The sequence below is a fragment of the Apostichopus japonicus genome, chromosome 2 (genome assembly GCF_037975245.1).
Source record: "Apostichopus japonicus isolate 1M-3 chromosome 2, ASM3797524v1, whole genome shotgun sequence".
NCBI classification, from domain to species: domain Eukaryota; kingdom Metazoa; phylum Echinodermata; class Holothuroidea; order Aspidochirotida; family Stichopodidae; genus Apostichopus; species Apostichopus japonicus.
The window spans coordinates 18,674,487-18,698,755 of NC_092562.1; the positions used below are offsets into that span (position 1 = coordinate 18,674,487).

Sequence of the window (24,269 nt, forward strand, 5' to 3'; positions counted from 1 at the left end):
GAGAGATGGATGAATTCTAAGAATATAGGTTAGAAACTATTATGCTTCCGTTAAGTCTTCAATCAGTTCGAACAATTTCGCTACGCACTAAAGTATGTCCTCTCATATTACGCTTCAAAGCACTTGTACTGACAGCATTAGCAGGTCCTATAACTTTTATTTACTAGAAACCGAATTCATACTTATCATACGTCGATACAATTGCTTTGAAGCATGACATGAAAACTCACTAATTTCCTCCCTCATTACTGTGAGGAAGAGAAAAGAATTATGAGAAAAGTAAATGTTATCAAAAGTCCATTAGGGTGGCAATGACTATGGTACTTAAAAATTACTAAAAAGTTACAAGGGATGGCAATATTTGTTATATGTAGATGTAACAGGTCAACGCAGTAATTAACTAAACAAAAATTAAGAATTCTGACTTAGCAACGTCACTATTTTAGTATACGTACAATACAGAAAGGAGTTATAAACAACCTGTAACTTAACTTTATAGCAAGACTGCAAGAGGCCTTAATACACACCGATTCCTGCGATTTGGAAGACAACACTATTGTACATTTTAAAAGGGGATTACAATGGTATTGTTTTAAAATAATTCTACATATGATTTCAAAGAGTTTTTATTGTTAACTCCTCCGATTAACAAAGAGTAAGAAAATATGTTTCGCAATCTGTTACTACCACCCAAAGTTCACATGGTACTACTGGTTCTACATTCGCTTGTTGTCTTACTGCCGCTCGCACAATCCGTGTATCTTGGTTGTTCATTGGCTCAATCCAGAAGGATAAACTATCAATACATTGATCAGCTGCATTGATTAACTTGAGGAAACCAGCTGGTATCGGTTGTAATTGTTCTGCATACATCCTTGCATTGGAATGATTCAGTACCTACATCGAAAACAAAAATTCATATCAAAGTTATATCGATTAAAGGCAGTCGCCTGTTCAAAGGTTTAGAAACCTAAGAAATAAAAACATGTAAATACTGTCCAAATTAACATTCCTATCAGAAAACAAGATGACCAATGTATTAACTTGAAATGATACATAGTAAAATTATTACCTATGCAAGTTTCTAAAGTACAATTGACAATGATGAAATATTTCTGATTTTAAGTTGACATCAACATATTGAGGTCATCTCACAAAAGTTTTGCTTTTCCTTCAGGGAGAGGGGTATTTATTGAGATAATTCATCATCGGACTATCAAGGCATAAAGAGAAGAAAATTTAAACAATGAGTTAAATTAGCAATTATTACAATAAATACAAATATCTTAAAGTAATCTTACGTGTTCAAATATTAATACATGACTGTAATTTATACATATCAGTTATTTAAAGGTGTTTTATTTTCTCTACTAACTTGACATTCGGGACAGTTGAAATCTGGAGATATTCGATACTGGGATAACTCCAATTAGTCTCTCTACATGTATGGGGTCTGACACAAGATCATTAAGACACACCGTCCTCGGGAATTTCCCTAGTGGGATGTTTCAATCCACATCACCTATATATATAGGGTCAGTCAATATACATTATAGGTGAGATATTTCATCTTAACGCGTTTTGATTGGTCTCAAAGTTATTGTTTCGACAAACAAAGAAGATGAGCTTTATTAAAAATAGTTCTTTGGGGTCGCTGCATATGATGACGAATTATGATGACCAGCCTAGATAATTCGCATGAGCGAAGAGAGACCTGTGTGATAACATATATGCATATACCTATTTAGGAAAATGATTTTTAAAATGTTTTCCATCCTCATAATAGCAATGATCATATCATTCGAACAACCGAAAGACGAAACCAGTTACCTTCCCCCCCCCTCCCTCCCTCCCTCCCTCCCTCTCCAACCAGCTTGGTGAGGGGAAATGCAAACACCTCCTGATGATGTTGGTTTGATTAGTCTCTGACCCAGTCTCTTGTTTTCGTAACAAAGAAATGGTGGCATATTTCTAATTTATCACTTTTTCGCGTCAGCAACAACTGGTTTAGTTTTACGAACAAACGAAGGTCGTCATCATGAATATATCAACATCCCACCCTCTCTCACTCTAAACCTCTCTCTACCTACACCTCTCTCTCCATCTATCTCTCTATCGCACGCTCTCTGTCTCTCCACCCACCACGCCCTCCTCCCTGATCCCCTCCTTAACGAAAAGGATATCTTTCTTACCTTATCGGAAGATGAATCAGCCTCTCGAAAGAAGAAGGGGAGAATATTGTCTAAATTATCCACAGTCATATCTCCAGGGTAGTCTTCAAGTGGAGTGAAGTAGCAATTGTTGTTTTTCAGATCTTTAATCATGATGATGTTCTAAATCAAAAAGAGAAAGACAAAAGTAGAAAGAAAGAATTCATAAAAGCTCTTGCGTTAAAGTCCTTAAAAGTAGCTGGATACCATGGAAACTCTACGCCCCCTATCCCTTCCCATGACAAAAAGCGAGACATCTGCAATAAATGCTTCAAGCTGATATTGATGCTTTAGTATGTCTTATGGTTTGCACAATTGTAATGTAAGTTTGAGTCTTTAAATTTGATAATTTTGATAAAATGTTGCTACATGAAAAAAGAAACCATAATAAAAAAGTTTTAAGTATTACCTTGTCATGGTCAAATGTGGCAGTATATCCGTCGTTCAAATTCTCTATGATCAGAATATTTCCCTCGACCATCATTTTTTCGTTTCTTGGAACGCCATCGAACATTTCAAAAGCCACTTCCTGTAAACAGAATAAGACAACATTCTTGTCAGTTTTCATTCATTAATTTACACCGAGGTAACAACTGCATACATCGACACTTAATAAATGTGCAAACAATGCATTCATTCTCCCTCACCACATCCAGTCCCACCATGGCTCATTGCCCACTCTTTTTTATCCTTCGCACACTTGCCCACCCATATTCATCCTTCATCACCCAAGCCCCACCCTAACTCTGCCATCGTAATATTTTGATAGTAAAACTCATATCGGTTTATGGTAATAATCAATCTTTCAATCAAAATTGTAGTCTTTCATCTGTGTGAAGTTTATTTTAATATCCGAAGTATGCATGGATTTCCTTTACCTTTCATATTGTTTTGAACTTAATTGTCGATAGGTTACTTTAGTTTTACTTACCCTGATTATAACTACTTGATCTCCATCTCCCGTCGTCAAGTTGTTCACAACCTTTGGATTCCCAGAAAACACGAGGTAGAACACACCAAACGATAACACCAACAGTGTGACAATTGTCACTGTTACGGCGATAACATAGAGTTTCGTCTTACTCGGCTGCTGAGACTATATACAGTGAAAAGACATGAAAATCATTCAATACATGCAATTGACCGTTTATGTGTATTTTCGCAATATGCTTGACTTTGTGACTTTCGCTTGACTTTGTGACAATATGCTTGTGATTGTGACTTTCGCAATATGCAATTCAATTTCTCGAAGTTTTCTCTCACAATTTTTGGTAGGATTACCCGCAGGGTCACACATTTCTTAAATTAAATCTGATTAAGGAAGGGTTCTGGGTTTGTTTGTTTTTTTGGTAGTTTAATAACTCCCTCATTTTATTTATACTTTTTCGATTAAAAACTTTTATTGCGTCGTAAACAATCATTTTCGGTTGGATTACCCTCAGGGTCACGCACTAGTAAAATTAAATCTGATTTAAGAAGCGGTCTGGGGGTTTTTTGTGGTAGTTTAATAAATCCCTCTTTTTATTTATACTTCTTCGATTAAAACTTGTATTGCGAAGTAATCTAACAGTATCAAGGATTTGAACCTGCCACTTTTAGTGGGAATTCATAAAGCTTTCGATTCGAAGGTTTATAGCCTCACATACAGTAAAGAAAATGGCAAGTGCTAGTCATTTACACACATGCATGGTATTCTACATCCATATATGACGTCAGCTATATCAGACATCCAAAATAATTTCAAACTATATGTAAACTGGTTTACTTTCAAACCTAAGCAACCGTCTGTACTTAATGAGTTGCAATGAAGCTGTTTGATAACGTTATGCCAGCCTAATGGTAGACTGAAATCACATAAGATTGTAGTTAATTAGATTGAGACTATATACAAGTTTTAAATAAAATAATGGGGTAAAATACAGAACTTCAAGCTCTTGATTTTACAATACGTAGTTTATATATTAACGATTTTAATTTTACAAAACCCTCATAGGTTACAGACTATAAATTTAGTAAAAGTTTTGATGATAAGGAAGAGTAACGCTGATCTAATACCGAGCAGCAGAAATAACGAAAAAGCTATTTGTTAAGCATTAACTTACCGTATATGCAGGAGGTGGGCTCATGGCCACTGGAATATCACCTTTAACTTGCATTTCTTGAGCCATCTTGATGCAACTTGCGGTCGAGTTCTTGCAGAAGAACTGTAACTTTGGTGAGATGGAACGTCAGATGTCGTTTTCGAAATTGTCTTGAAGAGTCCATTTCGTGGCCCTTTTTATGCAATTTTTCCCGGTCTGAACACAGTACCCTAAACCTCAAAAATGCTGCTGACGTAGGTAACGCTATCAAAGGGCTGGATCTTTTTATTTCTTAATAATATAACGGATAGTAGAAAGGCTTATTAAGAGTTTGGTTACCTGGGAATTTAGAACAATGGTTATTGACGTAAACTACGATAATTACGATAATTTGCTATAGGAAAAGGTCATTTTTTGTGTGTTTTTATTATATCTTTGGTCTTGGTTTGTTGTATTTGCTCTATCCTTGAACCGTAACGGAATTACGGTACTCAGGCAACGCGTTTATGACTGTACGGAAGTGTAGAAAGGCCATCATTGTGATCAGTATCACTGTCGTTTTAATGAGACACAAAAGGTTCTTAAAGTTCAATTTCTTCATAACATTTATTGTATGAATAATGTCATGTTGAAGTTTGACCATTTGAACTTCGCCCCGCCCCCCCCCCCCGGCCGGCCGGCCCACCCACGCCTTTGTCAGCCTACTCCCTAGAATATGCTCCTTGAACATCCCTGATCCCAGACAACTTACAGTGGTGGCCCAGGATGTTTGTGTTTAAGTCTGTTAGCGTCACTGCAGTCAATTAAGTCAAACCCCTCAATGTCCTATACTCTTTGAAACAACCCTTACAGCAGGATATTATCTTTGATTTTTGTTTCAAAGAGTTTGTCTCTGATTTACATAGAGCTAAGACAGCCAAGTAGAACCACTCAATTCCCTGTATTCTGAATAATTATCCAAACAACATTTTGTTTGATTTCACAGGTTTAAGACGGCCAATTCAACCAACTCCCATTATTAGTTCATCGCTGCTATATGGGGAGGATGCTATACTAGTTGGTCAGTTGAGCCTACTATGGCATGTTAATTCCGTTGTCATGGCAAATGTGATCATGGTAATATTTAATGTCCCCAAGTAGCTAGTTTCAGGGATGCATCGGTGATAGGGTGACCAAGAGTGGTACATCTGCCATCTAAACGACTTTCTTTTACTTGGTAGGAAGTAACCAATGAAGGGAACTTGTTTCAAAGGTCAAAGGATAAAGGCCAAATTAATTGAAGAGGATTTTGCCCTATATTTCCAAGGGGGAACATTGAATTTGCTTGCAACCTTCACAGCTAGGTGAGTCAATGTAAACGGTATAACCATTGCAACAATGTCCTGCAGACGGATTTACATTTCTATATTATTGTTGATTTAACCTTGTAAGGTGATTCAGTTGAAATGCTTGCTTCGTTATCAATGTTTTCTTCAATATATGCTACATGTTTGTAAAATTTATTATTTTCCTCATGCAGTGGATCAATAAATTGCTCAGTCATATAACCGACAGCGTATTATGCATGTATATATATATTTTTTCACTGTTCTTGATTTTCCAACTCATTACGATTTTCATTTATATATATATATATTCATTTGCCTTTGTCGTTTACCTCCATTTCATTAACATAAAGTATGTTCAAAGTAACTCTTTCGAGACCCGGCTTTAGGAATCACAAATGATTTTCGAGTTGGTTAGCATCATGTTTGATCTCTAGAGTAAGGCAAAATATGTCACAAAAAACAGAACTAGTATTGTTCGATACAGGTGACAAAGGCCTACAGTGGAATTACGACCTTCCTTACCGGTTTAGAACTTCTGGACATACAATCAGCGTACATGGCCTAGTTGGTTAGGGTGTCCACGTACAAAGCGGGAGGCCCGGGTTCGAATCCCGGCGGAGGCTGGAAGTTTTTTCACTGTTCTTGATTTTCCAACTCATTACGATTGTCATTTATATATATATATATTCATTTGCCTTTGTCGTTTACCTCCATTTCATTAACATAATATATATATATATATATAATTATATAATTAAAAATCAAAATTATATAATATATATATATATAATGTATATATATATATATATATATATATAATTTGGAGAAAAGCTTCAGAAAGCCAGATTTACTACTGTGAATAATATTATATGATTAAAAAAATAAAAACCTATATTGGACGACGAATCATCTTAACCGAAATATCCCATTAACGTTTACAGCTAAATAACCTTCATGCGCTAGTGAGAAAATATTTAATTTTTTTTTTTAAATAATCGATTGCAACAAATCTTATTTTTGGTACTAATTCAGACAACTGGCAAGCATCCATTTATCCCCTACCCGCCCCCCCCCCCACACATACATAAGAAATGTATAACCTTGTCGCTGACGTAAGTAAATGACAAAAGAACGGATCTCTTTTACCGTTTATTTTCAATATTTTACAGGGGTAGTTAAACTTTTCGTGACGCAAGGTCAGTACCTGGGACCTAAAACAAAAAGTTATCGTAAATCTAATAATAGCCGAGTTAGTATAAAAAAAAAGATTAAATTTAATGCCATACTGCTTTTAAGCAATTTATAACCTTGTCACTGACGTAGGTTATTGACAAAAGAACGGATCTCTTTTACCGTTTATTTTCAATATTTTACAGGGGTAGTTTAACTTTTCGTGACGCAAAGTTAGTACCTGGGACCCAAAACAAAAAGTTATCGAAAATCTAATAATAGCCGAGCTGGTATTAAAAAAAAAGTTAAAACAATTTCCTATACCGTTGTATTCAATGCTAGAATACGAACGAGTACGGACTCACATTAACACACGTCTTTTAAAAACATATCTAACTCATTTATCCACAGTGGTACGAAATAGGCATGTTTAATGAAATGCACATGTTGTTGAAGCATTGTAATCAAAGTACGAGTATAACCAGATGGATAACTTCAAGTACGAATAACCATAAGCCCGCCGCACACAATATACTACAGAGCCCGACGCGACTCAATTCGACCCGGCCGTAAAATACTTAGTCGTGATGACTAATAGTCCAACGACTAGCCCCCCCCCCGACCCCCGCACAATGATCGACTGAACAGCGCACACAACGAATTTTGGTACCATACCACAATTATAGTAGTGTACGTCCGCCGGAATATTAGTCCTTAATTGACCTACTGTAGTTACTTCTTAATTGGGGGCACTTTCTGATTCATCATCATTCTTTTTAATGCTTGGATGTTGAAGAGGATGAATAAACTACTGATGGTCTTAAAATCTGGAGGATTGAAGGTGATGTATCGCATTTTAGGAAATCCTGGGTGAAAGAAGCGAGAGCTGTCAGATGGGTTGGGGCAACTTTGCTAACCGTTTATGGCAAGCCATGTGGGACAAACACCGCATAATATATCCGCGTATTAATTCGAATATATACGCGTATTAATTCAAATATACATGTGTTGTACATGTATAAAGTTTCGCTTTTTGAAGCGAGCCCGCCGAAACATTTATCCTTGGTAAATGTATACAGCAAGAGCGGAAATGTTTTTTTCGTGTATATTCTAATTAATCCGTGCATATATTGGATTTAATCCCCATGTATTTTATTTAATACGTGTATATATTCGAATTAATACGTGTATATATTCGAATTAATACGTGTATATATTCGAATTAATACGCGGATATATTTAAGCCATATGATTGGCTCATAATATATACGCGTATATATTCCAATTAATACGCGTATAAATTCCAATTAATACCCGGATATATTATGCAGTGTTTGTCCCACATGGCTTGCCATAACCGTTGACCTCTTCTGGCTCAAGATCTGAATCATGGTGGCAAAAATTGAATGTGTTGTAAAAGCCGAAGCTATCAGCTATCATATGGTGAGTTGAAAACTCTGATCTATGCTCTAGCGGCCTTGGAAAGTGACGAATTTGCGTCGGTTTGTGATCAGTCGTATAGTGTACGGTTGCATTGACAGCAATATATCACGTTGCACCTTGTACAAATTATTATGCCAAAATGCCATATTAAACTGATGTCATAATTCTAATTTTAACTTTCGTCTCGATTGACTGAACATTAAAAGCTACCACGGTACCGCATTCGTATTTTTTCACTAACTTTTAAGTCATTGTGTGGCTAATACCACGGCTTGAAGCTTTTTATAGCGTAATTAACAATGATAACTTCCATTGACGTAAGAGGTTGCTCAATTGTACACAGGCAAGAATACCTGTGGGATTCTTGGTTGACGATGATATTTAAGATGTGGTGTAAAGTACAACTTGGGTGGATTTTGTAACCTATCGTGACCCCACTGCTTCAGAAAAATATCACCTAAGCTAAAATCGAATATTACTACAATAAAGTATACAGCGATAGGCTACAAATGAAAAAAAAGTGTCCAATGTGTGTTTGAAGGAAGTCAAAGCTCTTAAAAGTGAGTCCTTTCCACATATTTGCAGAAGTAACATATTTATAATGGGAATTGGATATTGTTGATTGACGTGGCTGCTTTAACTCTTACTAAAATCAGACAAAAATCCTGCTTTATGTGTAATTCTTGTAGAGTAAGATATTGAGTGCTTTCACTTGGCTATTTTAACAAAAGCATAAATCCTGAATCAAACATAAATGTTATTGCAGGATTCATGCTTCAGTTCTTGTACGAGAAGTGTGATTATTTGATTTGGCTGAATTAATCTCTACGAAAATCAAGCACCAAATCCCGGTTTTACTGTGTTATTCTTTAAGTAGGATACTGAGTGGTATGACATGGCTGCGTTAACTCTATCAGAGATACAAAACGACTGCGAAGCGACTATTGATTTTGCGAGTGCAGAACGAATATAACCCAAAGGACACAATAGGTTTTCAACTTTTCAGACAGGTCTTTGAGTTTGTACGATGAGTCCCTCCTCAGTAAAGGCATGAAGGCTGGTTTAACGGTCAAAGAACCAAACATAATTCCTACTGCAGGTTTCCATTTTCAGTTCTTGGAGCGGGAGGTTATGGAAATCAACAAGAAAAATCCTGCTTTGTGCGTACTATAATAAGAGCAGGATATTGAGTGGTTTATACTTTTACCTTGATATGGCCTGGGTGAATGGGTATGCCAAGGGGGTGGGGGGGGGCTTGGAGGTTACTCATGGTTAAACTTCAACATTCATAGAAAAGATATTATTCCTCACAAAGTTACTTATAATTGTCAAATTGAACACTTATCAAGTGTCCGAGGAATTATTAATGTCCTGTTGAGACGCGGGCAGCTTTGTACGCTATTATAGTGTTGACTATTTCCGATAAGCGGTGAATATGATGCCCCTTCTACACTTCCCTAAATACATGAACACGTTGGCTCGCCATTCGTGTGGTTCATTATTGGGCAAAATTATAATTAAACAAGTTGTTGAGAAGTTGGTTGGGAGACAAGAACAGCGGGCCCACAACATTTTGACCACTTCTGAATTTGATATTTTTGGAATTTCTCACCTTGGTGCAAATTACATCAAAGCTGATTATTCAAGAACATTTATAATAATTTAACATTACCATGACTGAATTTCCAAAACGTCAGTAAATGAAATTATATTCAATTCAAAAGAACTTTAAAGACTCAAATTTCAGAGTCGTTTTGTCGTTTAATTTTCTTCTTTTGTTTTCTTTTTCTTATTATTGTAGTTGTTTATAAATCACTTGCCTTGAATAAGCTACCACTGCTTGAACACAAACAGTCTGCAGACAGAAGAGACTAAAGTATGCAACACATATCGGTAGCCTTTTCTACGTCGTTGGCCTCTGTATGGGATCTTGTTCTGTCCTTGTAAATCAACCAGAGGTGGGGCAATTAAAGATGGGATCTTGACCCGAGTGACGACATCTGAAGATTAGAACGCTACATTCTGACGGCGGTGAGGTATACTGCCATTGACCAGGAGTGCAAAAGCCGACAAGAAGCAAGCCTCTCTTGAGGACCCAGGGGATATTGTTCTCTCGTAGTGGTTTCCAAGCACAAATATGTTACAAGGAGGAATTACTCTGAAATGACTTTTGTTCGCCAATCTCAGAGCCGTGGTCATTCCTCGGGCTCAGGACCTGCATGGGATTCTCTGGTGGGGGCTTCTTCACTGTCACAACATTTAGAATTGTGAAGTGTGAAAAAAGTCTGGCTTGTGTATACACGGGAATTGTTAGCATAGTTTACTACAAAGGGTGAATGGAATCGTGCGCAATATGCACAGATTTCGCCGCTGTTATGTCTCTTAAGATAAAACTTTAGCTTGGATACAAACTCAAGAAAGACATGTATAACAACAAATATCAATGAAGAATGTATTATTTTAAGTAGACTCCACCACCTCTTACTATTATCAATTTCATGTCAGACCTAAACCCGCTCAATATTATCTACAAATTTCAGCATTGGGATAAACGTTTTTAAATTAAAGCATATCAAAATTCGTAACTTACCATAAAATTGACATTAAAGTTTACACGAGTGCAAGAATTTGTTAGTCTTTTGTGATATTTGTGATTGATTGATGATCTAAAGTTAACTTGATCGAACATTCATTTCTGCAAATCCCAAAACGCAAGAACTACAAGAACCCATTGTTGATGAACGTATAGTACACAATGTGCTCCTTCTGAATATAAGATGTGCACGATCGAAATTTTACGTTAGAGATGCTATTTATTAGGAGATTCTTTTAAACATTTTCTTTGAGGCTTTTGTTCTTTATATTTCACAGCCTAAGTTTTTAAGACTTAAAACAATTCCTCTTTCATTGTCTTCATTATACACTGTTTACTGGGCGTCATAGAGCCACTTTAGCAGAGGACATGTTTCTATATGTCCTCATATGAAAATAACAACAGAAAAGAAAATGAAGTAAATGTAAAACAGTTCTTCAATCAATCACAAACATTAGTTACCACCGTTTTAAGATATATGAATTATCATATGTGTTAATGTTATTTGAGTCGAAATTCAAGTTTTTGGAAATGTTGGCTGGATAGGTGACAAGAAATATAAATGTTTCTTTGAAATAGCTAATGTGACTAATTAATCTTAACCACTCTTAAATGCTGATAAAACTAAATATAACCAGATATTAACCAACTTTTTTAGATAATCAAAAGATATGTGGTTGTCTTATGTACGCTATCCTATAAAACTCACCACGTAAATGTTACTTTAACAAGAATCAAAAATATTTTGAAATTTATATCAAAAGATCCTCGTCTCGCCAATCCGCTCTCTTGTGATGTCGACCAGTACGAATCGCCATTGGAACACTGATTTGACACAGCAGGGCTGTTAGTCAACTTGATGTAATCAGCAGGGATGGGATATGATTGGCTAAAGACGATGACGTCAACGGTTTCATCAACTGGCACCTACAGGAGACACAGGGCGAAAGTTAAATGTCGTTGTGAATTAATCTTCAGAAAAATGTAAAAGATGAACAGCAATAATATATTCCTTGTCATGAATAAGGACAAAGAATTTAAGTACATTGTTTAAGCACTTTCTTATACAGTATATCCACGTCGTGCTTGGCAGAATGGAAATTTTATGTTGACCATGAGGTAAAGGAAAGGCTCTTTAGGTGCTGCGGATGGCTGGAGATGGTAGGGTGTTTTTTTCTAAAACTCTGATAACGTTTTGCTCCTGTTTTTTCTATCTGCTTTGCTACAATTTCCTGAAATGTAATATAATTCCTAAAAAGTCATTTATGGCATCAACCAGATGTGTGACGAATAAATACAATAAAATACACTTTTCCATTGGTTCTTGAGTAAATAATATGATATCCTTTAATCTACGTAAAAATACAATTGAAGTTTCTTTTTATATAAGGCTGGTTTACCAAAATTCAATTACATTCGCTTAGGAGAGGTTTAAGCATGCGCATGCTGTACGAATAATCGCAAGTACAAGATTCAACACACTTAGAAGTAAAATCATTAAGTCACTCAGCGTCCTCCCTCCACCCCCCCCCCACATCCCACCCTTTATACCCCTCACCACTCTCCCATATTCTCGTTATACATATGCAGGTTTGGTAGTAAAGACATGAAACCAATATCAGAGATGGCTTAAACGTATAAGTGCAATACATCGTAAATAAAATGTTGGAAATTAAGGTGGTTAAGGACACTCCGGAAAAGAACAAAAAGGACGGGACATCATATAAATCAGATGACATTAACTGAAACCAGTCTCTTAATTTAGGGTCGGCAGGGGTTAAGGGCAGTCGCCAGCCTAGAGACCTTGCTAACAAGTAATTAAATAACGAAATCAACCATGTTCTGCTGTCACATTATTCTCACCCTTCTGTAAAAATACGTTTAAACGGCTTGGCCAATTCTCTCCATTCGAACTTGTCTGGTGGCGTGTTATTTTCAGACCAAGGTAAAATTGCTCTTAATAATTGGGCTTACTCTTCCATGGTAAAAGAAGGCCACAAACACTCAACAAAGAATAAAATTCACCATTTGACATGGTTATGTACTTTCATTCTCACAAAGAGTTTATTCCTGTATGAAGATGGTGACCGCTTTCCTTCACCCATAGCGAAACTATGTCTATATTATTCACTTCAGGGGCTTAGCCAGCTGTTTGGCTGAGGAGAGGGGAAGCCAAATTTTCATCCACATTTTAAGGCCCGAACTAAAAGCCACCGCCGATCGGGCAAAATATGCCCTTTAAGACATTAAATTAACACCAATTATAACCGAAAAAAAGTATTTTCCCTTATTTTTTTAGGGGGTGGGAAAGGGGAGAAAACGTTTATATTTCACCCTAACTAGCACTGACGTTAGGATAGGCCTAGCCTTTACGCCCTAGGCATTGGCCTGAACTTATTGAGAAAAAAATGTGTTTTTTGTTTGTTTGAACGAGTCTTTGCATATGACAATATCCTAAGAACCTTAATTAAGAAAGGAAATACCATTTTCTTTCTTTCTCCGGTTGATGCAACCGAATGCAAGGCAGGATTTTTTCAAATTTCTGTAAATGACACTACGACAGTTTGATAAGTTGGTATTAACATCACTGTGTTGAACGTAAACAGAGAGCAGACGACGTTCATATCTTGCCCAATTTGCCCGGTTTGGAAATGACGCCGAAATCTAAATGCTGGCACAGCTATTTTCAGCAGTCCGCCCTCCAGTTCTTATAACCTGCTCTATGAATACGAACGACTCCGTCACATTACTGTTTGATGGCGTCCTTCTTTTTTATTCCGTATACACCCTGCATGCTCCGAAAAGTGAGGGTTGGACAGCCAACTGAGGTTTAAATAGAGGGCGGGTTGGTAGATATTCGATATCATGAGTATATACTGAAAATAGATACCCGCGGTCTTGAACAAGACTAGACCGAACACGGTTGACATTCATAATGGGAAAAGAAACACCCCATCGCGCAGTCGTTATTAATACGCACAAGAACACACGTATCATGCTTTGCCTTTGTCCTAGAAGAGGGAGACATACACTTATTGCCAATATTTATAAGCCTTTTTATTGATATTTGGTTGGCAAGGTATAGTAAGTGGAATAAAGCCTGAAGCAGTATGGTGATGCTATTCCATAAATGCATAAATGAATTCTCCAATTGTACCAGGAAGTTTACAACTCCCGTTTTGTATTTATACATATATGTTTTGATCAGTGATTAATGCCTAACGCCGCCATCAGTGTTATTGTCTGTCACAATCACTTGGTGATATCACGTTATATAGTGGTTAAGGTGTTTAAAGGAGATAGAAACCCAACTGCAGTTATTGGTCTATGTCATTGACACTTCCACACACAGTTAGGAAAAAATCTTATTCCATTTGGGAGATTTAAAAGAATTTAATGATACTGCACAATTCAGTTTGAAGACTTGATCAAGTATAAATTTTTTGTTTTGTTTTATTAAGCCAGCATAGGCTTTTCAGAAGACCATTCACATTGTAATATTTATGTGAAAAAACAAATAAATGAATGAATGAAATGAAATATAACATTATCGGTCCACACGTGTTTCAAATCTTCTACGTTTTTTTATAGTTATTTACAGGGGAGGACTTTGCAAATGCTGAATCCAAGATATTGAAACTCTTCACATGGCATAATTATGTCATTGGTCCCAGTCTCATCACTATTACAGCTCTATCTTAAACACTTGATTACATAAACGACTACGGACACCACGAGGACCGGGGTCAAGAAGGGGGCCCGTGAAAATCAGCAGGGCCCTGGGTAATATCAAATGAAGAATAAGGTATTCTGACATTCACAATGTAAGAGTGGGTCAGGTGACCTAACTGTCCTCGTGGCTCGATCTCACAGTTCCTTTGCCTATAAGTTTCAATAATGTAGAGATACTACCGCATAAGGAGAATGAAAATAAATGTGTACACATGTGAGTTGAAAAATCTAAGGAAAATATATTCATTCAAACAGCAGTACAATATTCATCGTGCATTGGTATATGAAAGTATGTACGCACATTTTTGATCGAGAACAACCCCGTAACCCGTTAGACTCCATTATTAATGACGGAAATGAAGTATATAATACACTGAATATTCATGATTTCCCCATAACGATAACCCACTAGTTATTCTTCATAAAAACTACATCTTAGCAAATAAGTGTTAAGAGAACAAGAAATTAATCATCACGCACACCCCCAGAGAGATTGATGAAGTCTTAGATTAAAGGTTAAAAAGTACTATGCTTCTGTTTAGTTTTCAGTCAGCTCAAACAATTTCGCTATGCACTAAATTATGTCCTCTCATATAACGCTTCAGAGCACTTGTAATGACAGCATTAGCAGGTCCTATAACCTTCATCTGCTAGAAACCGGATTCATACTTATCATACGTCGATACAAGTGCTTTGAATCATGACATGAAAACTCACTGTATAACAATTGTTTCCAGTTTCCTGCTTCATTACTGTGAGGAAGTGAACAGAATTGTTTGTTATTAAAAGTCCATCTGGGTGACAATGACTGTGGTACTTCGTGGCATCATCTTAAAATTATGAAAAAGTTGCAACCGAATCACCAACAGTACGTATGGATGATTATTTCGCAATCTGTAAATATGAACCAGGTATAACATGGTAGTGATACTGGTGCACTCATCGCTTGCTGTCTTACTTGCGCTCGCACAATCCGTGTATCTTGGTTGTTCATTGGCTCAATCCAGAAAGATAAACTATCAATACATTGATCAGCTTGGTTGATCAACTTGAGGAAACCAGCTGGTATCGGCTGTAATTGTTCCGAAAACATCCTTGCATTGGAATGATTCAGCATCTACATAGGAAACAAAAATGTATTTTAAAGTTAGATCGATTAAAGTCAGTCGCCTGTTCCAAGTTTTAGAAACCTAAGTTATAACAAAATGTAAATACTGTCCACACTAACATATCTATAAGAAAACAAGATTAAGGTACTAACTTGAAATGATACATATTAGAATTATTACCTATTAAAGTTTCTAAAGTACAATTGACAATGATGAAATATTTCAACATATTGAGATCCTGTCACTTTAGTTTTGGTTTTCTTGAGGGGGAGGGGTAGTTATTGAGATACCTGATTATCGAGGCATGAAGAAGAAATATGAAATAATGAGATAATTTAGTAATTATAACAATAATGCTAATGATTTAAAATATTCTTACGTGTTCAAACATTAGATACAAGACTGTAATTTATACATTTCAGTTATTAAAAAGTGTTTAACTTTCTCTACTAACTTGACATTCGGGACGGTTAAAATCTGAAGATATTCGATACTGAGATAACTCCAATCAATCTCTCTACATGTATGGGATCTGACGCGAGACCATTAAGACACCATCCTCGGGAATATCCCAAGTGGGGTGTTTCAGTCCACATCATCTATATATATATATATAGGGTCAGTCAATATACACTATAGATGAGATGTTTCATCTTTTCGCATTTTGATTTGCTTCAATATTAAAGTTCGACAAACAAAGAAGAAGAGCTTTATCACGAATAGTTTATAAGAGTCGCTGCATATGATGATGAATTATGATGACCAGCCTAGATAATTCGCATGAGTGCAAGAGAGGACTGATATCGGACTGTCCGTAGCCTTACTAGGTTTTGTGGCATATGGCGAGATAGACTGGGACCATATGAGTAAACTGTATGATAACATATATGCATTTACCTAGTTAGGAAAAGGATTTTCATAACGTTTTCCAGCATTGATCATATCATTCGAACAATCGGAAGACGAAACAAGTTCCCTTTGTTCTTCACCGACCACCCCCCCCCCTCTCCCACCAGCTTGGTGAGGGGAAATGCACACACCTCCTGATGATGTTGGTTTGATTAGACCATGGAGCTCGTTTATAGCTCCATGATTAGACTCTGACCCAGTCTCTTGTTTTCATAACAAAGAAATGGTGACATATTTCTAATTGACCATTTTGTCGCGTCAGCAACAACTGTTTTAGTTTTACAAACAAACGAAGGTCTTCTTCATGAATATATCGACATACCACCCTCTCTCCACCTCTACCACTCTCCACCTCTCTCTTGCGTGCTCCCCCCCCCCCTTCCCCCCTCCCTAGCCCACCATGCCTTCCTCCCCGATCCCCTCCTTAACGATAAGGATATCTTTCTTACCTTATCGGAAGATGAATCAGCCTCTCGAAAGAAGAAGGGGAGAATATTGTCTAAATTATCCACAGTCATGTCTCCAGGGAAGTCTTCGAGTGGAGTGAAGTAGCAATTGTTGTTTTTCAGATCTTTAATCATGATGATGTTCTAAATCAAAAAGAGAAAGACAAAAGTAGAAAGAAAGAATTCATAAAAGCTCTTGCGTTAAAGTCCTTAAAAGTAGCTGGATACCATGGAAACTCTACGCCCCCTATCCCTTCCCATGACAAAAAGCGAGACATCTCCAATAAATGCTTCAAGCTGATATTGATGCTTTAGTAGGTCTTATGGTTTGCACAATTGTAATGTAAGTTTGATTCTTTAAATTTGATAATTTTGATAAAATGTTGCTACATAAAAGAAAATAATAATAAAAAAAATGCTTTAAGTATTACCTTGTCATGGTCAAATGTGGCATTATATCCGTCGTTCACATTCTCTATGATCAGAATATTTCCCTCGACCATCATTTTTTCGTTTCTTGGAACGCCATCAAACATTTCAAAAGCCACTTCCTGTAAACAGAATAAGACAACATTCTTGTCAGTTTTCATTAATTAATTTACACCGAGGTAACAACTTATTACATCGACACTAAATACATTTGGAAACAATGCATCCATTCTCCCTCATCACATCCAGTCCCACGATGTATCGCTGCCCACTCTTCTTTATCCTTCCTGCACCCTTGCCAACCCATATTCATCCTTCTTCACCCCAAGCCCCACCCTTACTCTGCAATCGTAATATTTTGATAGTAAAACTCATATCGGTTTATGGTAATAATCGATCTTTCAATCAAAATTGTAGTCTTTCATCTGTATGAAGTTTATTTTAATATCCGAAGTATGCATGGATTTCCTTTACCTTTCATATTGTTTTGAACTTAATTGTCGTTAGATTCCTTTAATTTTACTAACCCTTATTATAACTACTTGATCTCCGTCTCCCGTCGTCAAGTTGTTCACAACCTTTGGATTCTGCGCAGAAAACACTAGGTAGAACACACCAAACGATAACACCAACAGTGTGACAATTGTCACTGTTACGGCGATAACATAGAGTTTCGTCTTACTCGGCTGCTGATACTATATACAGTGAAAAGACATGAACATCATTTAATACATGCAATTGACCTTTTATATGTATATTATACTGACTTGCGAAATATGCAAATTAAAAAAAAAACATAAACATCATTAATGGGAAATTAGTGGGGTCAGGATGGCGAGTGGGTAAGGTATATATGTTATTTACAACGTGTCCCTTTTCTTCATATACTATTGTTAATGAAATATTGGTCAAGCAGAAGGAATTAACACCCGTGTGTCTGTACGGTCCTGACCATGACGATCCGCCAACTTTCAAGTTCCATTTTCCAATGTCTCAATGGGATTTCCTTCTTGAAGGAAGGGATCTTGATTTTGTCTTTATCTTAAATCCTAAATTATAGATGGTCAGGACAAGTACTTCGAGTTAATGCCAAGTTCATATAACTTTGTAGATACTTGACGAGAATGGAACCCCCAAATAAGGAGTCAAATATTACCCATGAAATTCATTGTAGGCTGTCATTTTTTTTCGATTTTTTTTTTCTCACTCGTGTTGTTAGACGTAAGCAATACTTTTCGGTAGGATTACCCTCAGGGTTACGCACTTGTAAAATTAAATCTGATTAAGGAAGGGGTCTGGGGTTTTTTGTGGTAGTTTAATTAATTCCTCTTTTTATTTATACTTCTTCGATTAAAATTTGTATTGCGGAGTAATCTAATAGTATTAAGGATTTGAACCTGCCGCTTTTAGTGGAATTCATAAAGTGTTCGATTCGTAAGGTAAATTGCATCACATATAGTGAAGAAAAGGGCAAGTGCTAGTCATTTTCACACATGCATGGTACTTTACATCCATATATGACGTCAGCTATATCAGACATCCAAAATAATTTCAAACTAATGTAAACTGGATTTACTTTCAAACCTAAACAACCGTCTTAACTTAATGAGTTACAATGAAGCTGTTTGATAACGTTATGCCAGCCTAATGGTAGACTGAAATCACATAAGATTGTAGTTAATTAGATTGAGACTATATACAAGTTTTAAATAAAATAATGGGGTAAAATACCGAACTTCAAGCTCTTGATTTTACAATATGTACTTTATATATAAACGACTTGAACTATACAAAACCCTCATAAAATACAGACTATCCATTTAGTAAAATTGTTGATGATAAGGAAGAGTAACTTTGATCTAATACCGAGCAGCAGAAATAACGAAAAAGCTATTTGTTAAGCATTAACTTACCGTATATGCAGGAGGTGGGCTCATGGCCACTGGAATATCACCTTTAACTTGCATTTCCTGAGCCATCTTGATGAAACTTGCGGTCGAATTCTTGCAGAAGAACTGTAACTTTGGTGAGATGGAACGTCAGATGTCGCTTTCGAAATTGTACTGAAGTGTCTATTTCGTGGCCCTTTTATGCATTTTTCGTTCAAGTCTGACCACGGTACCCTAAACCTCAAAAATGTTGCTGACGTAGGTTACGCTATCAAAGGGCTGGTTTTATTTCTTAATAATATAAGGGATAAATTGAGGCTTCGTGAGAGTTTGGTTACCTGGGAAATTAAAAACAATGGTCATTGACGTAAACGATCAGTTGCTATAGAAATGGGTCTTTTTTGTGTGTGATTTTTGTTATATTTTTGGCCTTTGTTTGCTGTATTTGCTCCATTCATGAACCGTAACGTAATAAGGGTGCTCAGACAATGTGTTTATGCCTGTACGGAAGTGTAGAAGGGCCATTATCGTGATTAGTATCACTGTCGTTTTAATGAGACACAAAAGAATCTTAAAGTTCAATTTCTTTATTACATTTATTGTATGAATAATGTTATGATGAAGTTTGACCATTTGACCTTCGTACCCCCCCCCCTCCTCTCCTTTGGTCACCCTAATCACGAGAATATGCTCCTTTAACATCCCTGAACCCAAGCAACTTACAGTGGTGGCCCAGGATTTTGTGTTTAAATCTGTTAACGTCACTGCAGTCAATTAAGTCAAACCCCTCAATGTCCTATACTCATAGAAACAACCCGTATAGCTGGATTTTATCTTTGATTTTTTTATAGAGTTTGTGTCTGATTTACATAGAGCTAAGGCAGCCAAATGGAACCACTCAATTCCCTGTATACTGAATAATTATCCAAACAACATTTCGTTTGATTTAAGACGGCCAATTTAAAGAATATTACTCATCTCCCATTGGTTCATCGCTGCTATATGGGGAGGATGATATACTAGTTGGTCAGTTGAGCCTGCTATGGCCTGTGATCTCCGTTGCCATTGCAAATGTGATCATGGTAATATTTAATGTCCCCAAGTAGCTACTTCCAGGGATGCATCCATGATAGGGTGACCAAGGGTGACCGTAAGTCCATATCTGGGTAGGGGTAAAAAGAAAACTGGCAAGCATCCAATTATCCCCCCGCACACACACAAACACGATGTAATGCCTTACTGCAATTTATAACCGTGTCACTGACGTAAGTAATTGACAAAAGAACGGATCTCTTTTACCGTTTATTTTCAATATTTTACAGGAGTAGTTGAACTTTTCGTGACGCAAGGTTAGTACCTGGGACCTTAAACAAAAAGTTTTCGTAAATTTAATAATAGGCGAGTTAGTATAAAAAAAAGGAATATGATTTAATGCCTTACTGCTTTTATGCAGTTTATAACCTTATCACTGACGTAAGTAATTGATAAAAGAACGGATCTCTTTTACCGTTTATTTTCAATATTTTACAGGGATAGTTGAACTTTTCGTGACGCAAGGTTAGTACCTGGGACCTAAAACAAAAAGTTATCGAAAATCTAATAATAGCCGAGTCAGTATAATAAAAGAGTAAAATGTAATGCCTTACTGCTTTTAAGCAATTTATAACCTAGTCACTGACGTAGGTTATTGACAAAAGAACGGATCTCTTCTAAAAATAAGGGGAGGTTGCCCCAGACCTGGCAAATCCATCCTGCCGGGATGTACCCTAACGCTAAGAAAAAGAAAAATAGTTCCCGGTCCTCTGGGGTTTGACTCACAAGCCCTCTAGCCACCGGGTTCCTAAACAAGGGGCCCCTCCCTCTGCCAGGGCTGAAGCCTCTTTCCATTTTAAAAATCTCATTGTTTGGCATTAATGGACTTTTATTTATTTATCGGATGTTTCGCGTGAGCGAAACCCTCTTAGTTCCCTCTTTACGTGGCGCTCTAACATCACTACTGGTATCAATTGTATACTCATTTTTTCTGTTTCAAATTGTTACTTCTCCCCTAATATCCAATCAGCCGGCGGACCACAATGTGTTAAATATCGAATTCAATGTTTGTTTGTTTGTTATTTAGAAGAGGGACCCTGGTTGTTGGAAGTTCAATAATTCCCTTTTAAGTGACCCTGCGAACAATGATGTATTTCGAACATTGTTTTGAGTATCAATGCTGAGGAGCGTGCTTGTCCGGCATGTAAATGGGAGTACATTAAGTATCAGATCCGGTATGGTATACCATTCATTATTCCAAAAAGTTAGCAAAGTCAAGACGTAAACATGAAAGAGACCTTCTGGATAACATTTCATGCCTTGACTGCTTATACTTCGAGACTTGTTCACAAGATGTTCTTGATAGACTAAACGATCGAACAGGAATATATTGAATCCTCTGTTTGACTTTAAGCTTCAGGGAAAGATAATTAACCAGATCTAGGGTTCGTTGGGTATCAAACAGTGAAAAAAAGGACCACATATTTTTTTAACCTCGACGAACGATCAAAAGGACAAGTGTTATTCGTAAGATTAAGAAAGATTATGGGAATTTACTTGAGGGACGACAAGAATATTCTGAAAGAACTTCGTTAGTTCTACACGAACCTTTATAAGGCAGAGAATGGTGATTCTGGTGAAGGTCGTCTTTGTCACGAAGAATGTAAATTTGCCATATTTTCTTTCCTAACTGCAAATCTCCTGGTAGCGATGGATGCACAGCAAAGGTTTATAAGCACCTTTTGGCCGCTATATTTGGATTCACTAAACCATGGCTATCATTTTACTAAATTGAACAGACATTAAAGGCGGCAGAATCACAATTGCTAAGACGTCAGAGGTTTCTCAATTGGTCGTTTCCCTTTTCAGGTACTTCCTAACTTGTTTTGTTTTGTGAGATACAAAGAAATGTATTACACAATAACCAAAGACGTAAGTTAATGCAAAACAAAGGGCTGATTGTCTTCATATTGGGAGGCCTTAAAAGGTTACTTGTCGCAGGCTGCGTGTCTGGGGCACTCGAGACAATGTCACTAACGTCATAATGAAAGCCCATTAAAATTACTTCAACACGACTATTTAAATATTATTCACTGTATGGAGAGAAAAATAACTTTACTTGAAAATAGCTATACAACCGTTATAATTCTATTCTTTTGCTTCCCCTCTTCTTCTTTTTTTTGTCTGCAATCAATACAATTCAATGCAATTGAATAAATGAAACGAACTTGAACTAACCTTAATCGATGTTTGCATGGAAGCAGAGAAGGGACATCAAATAAACAACTTTATCGATATGTAGAGCTTAAATACTGAAACAACCTATTCGTAAGAAAAAAAATAAAACTTGTCGAGATGACCAGAAACTGTAATTGAGCTTTTTGGCGAGGCAAAATACCATGGTAGAATATGACATTTTTAAAACATGACCGCAGTAGCAAGTAATCAAAGTCGATGTTAAATATTGGACATGATGATAATATGTAAGTTCTTACTTGATGAAAGTATAGGTAAATAGCTCATAGCTTTTGAAGGAACTATTTGAAGGGCACCTGGACACATATTCAGGGTATATTGATCAGACAGAGTTTGAATATTTTGCTGTTAAAGTCTCATTGTGCCAGAATGCATATAGTCTTTCTGTATTTGCTGCAGTACCTAGATCGACGTTCCGCACAATTATTGTGTGCAACCGAATGGGGAAGTGAAAAAGTTTTCGGTGGGTCGCAGGATTGTTCCAGACGTTGGGAAATTTATCTTCCGCTTCGGAGCTTGCCTACAGAGATCGATTAGGTTATTTTCTTAACATCAAATTCATAGTCCAAGAGTTTGGGATCTGATGGAACGTGACGACGCAGTCTTTAACGAAGATCTGAGGTCAAAGTTGGCAGACCGCTGACCTAGATAACACAGTTGGAAAAAGCCCCCCACCCCTCCCCCCCCCCTTCTCTCTCCACCTCTCTCTCCACCTCTCTCTCTCTCTCTCTTATCTTCAATTAAGCAGTTTAACCAAACTCTTTCTGCTGTCCGTGGGAAAGGTTTCAAACCCCTAGCAATGAGGCCGGTGATTGTTACCCACAGAATGTTAAGACGTGAAATTTTTATGTTGGATTGGCGACAAAGGTTCACTGCGTCCCACCAAAACAATTTCGTCCCACACCTTGTGTAAATCTGTATCTTTGTCAGTTCAAAGTTTGTTCGGTGATCCGAACAGCTTTGCTGAAGTAAATTGGTAATTTGCTACATTGCTCTCGAGATGTATAAAGTGGTATGAAATCGTCACAATTAATCATATTTTCAAATCATATAATTATCCAATTAAGTCCAATACGATCTTCCATACGTGGCGAAAAAAGATAATATCTGAGAGTCACTAAACAGATCAACCAATCAGTGTGCAGAATCTTGCTTACCTAGCACTATTAGCCAATATACAATGGTGAACTTAGACAAATGACGCTATATATATATATATATATATATATATATATATATATATATATATATATATATATATATATATATATATATATATATATATATATATATATATATGTTTATAGCGATTGTTCCATATAGCGATTGTTATCTGGTTACAGCAAAGTAGCTGGAAACCGAAATGAATGCAAATGCGGTGGGTCACAGAAAATATGATGGGGTTAGAAGGTAATGAATTAAAAATTCATCAAACACGCACACTCAATGGTTCATACAAATATTTATAGTGTTCAATCAGTCGTGGAGATATAATTCAAATGAACGTTTTACCAGTCAGTACCAAGCACTTTGCATGACGAAGCACCCAAACAAACAAACACAACAAAAACAAAAACAAACAAAACACATGGGCAAACACACTTGAACAAATTCCATATGTTATGAAAGATATATTTTAGTG

At 36.7% G+C, this 24,269-nt stretch overlaps 2 protein-coding genes across 2 annotated transcripts; both read right to left on the minus strand.

The window, feature by feature from the left end:
• Nucleotides 1-224: 224 nt before the first annotated feature.
• Nucleotides 225-4,445, minus strand: LOC139980955 (uncharacterized). Its single transcript, XM_071993027.1, has 5 exons — nt 4,313-4,445; nt 3,142-3,306; nt 2,620-2,739; nt 2,193-2,333; nt 225-897 (listed from the first exon to the last, which is right to left on the minus strand). Exons 1-5 carry the CDS (start codon nt 4,376-4,378, stop codon nt 646-648), a joined length of 744 nt encoding a protein of 247 aa, XP_071849128.1. The 5' UTR covers nt 4,379-4,445; the 3' UTR covers nt 225-645.
• A 10,331-nt stretch (nt 4,446-14,776) lies between these two features.
• On the minus strand, nt 14,777-19,524 carry LOC139980946 (uncharacterized). Its single transcript, XM_071993016.1, has 5 exons — nt 19,364-19,524; nt 17,978-18,145; nt 17,453-17,572; nt 17,025-17,165; nt 14,777-15,674 (listed from the first exon to the last, which is right to left on the minus strand). Exons 1-5 carry the CDS (start codon nt 19,427-19,429, stop codon nt 15,417-15,419), a joined length of 753 nt encoding a protein of 250 aa, XP_071849117.1. The 5' UTR covers nt 19,430-19,524; the 3' UTR covers nt 14,777-15,416.
• Nucleotides 19,525-24,269: the final 4,745 nt, after the last annotated feature.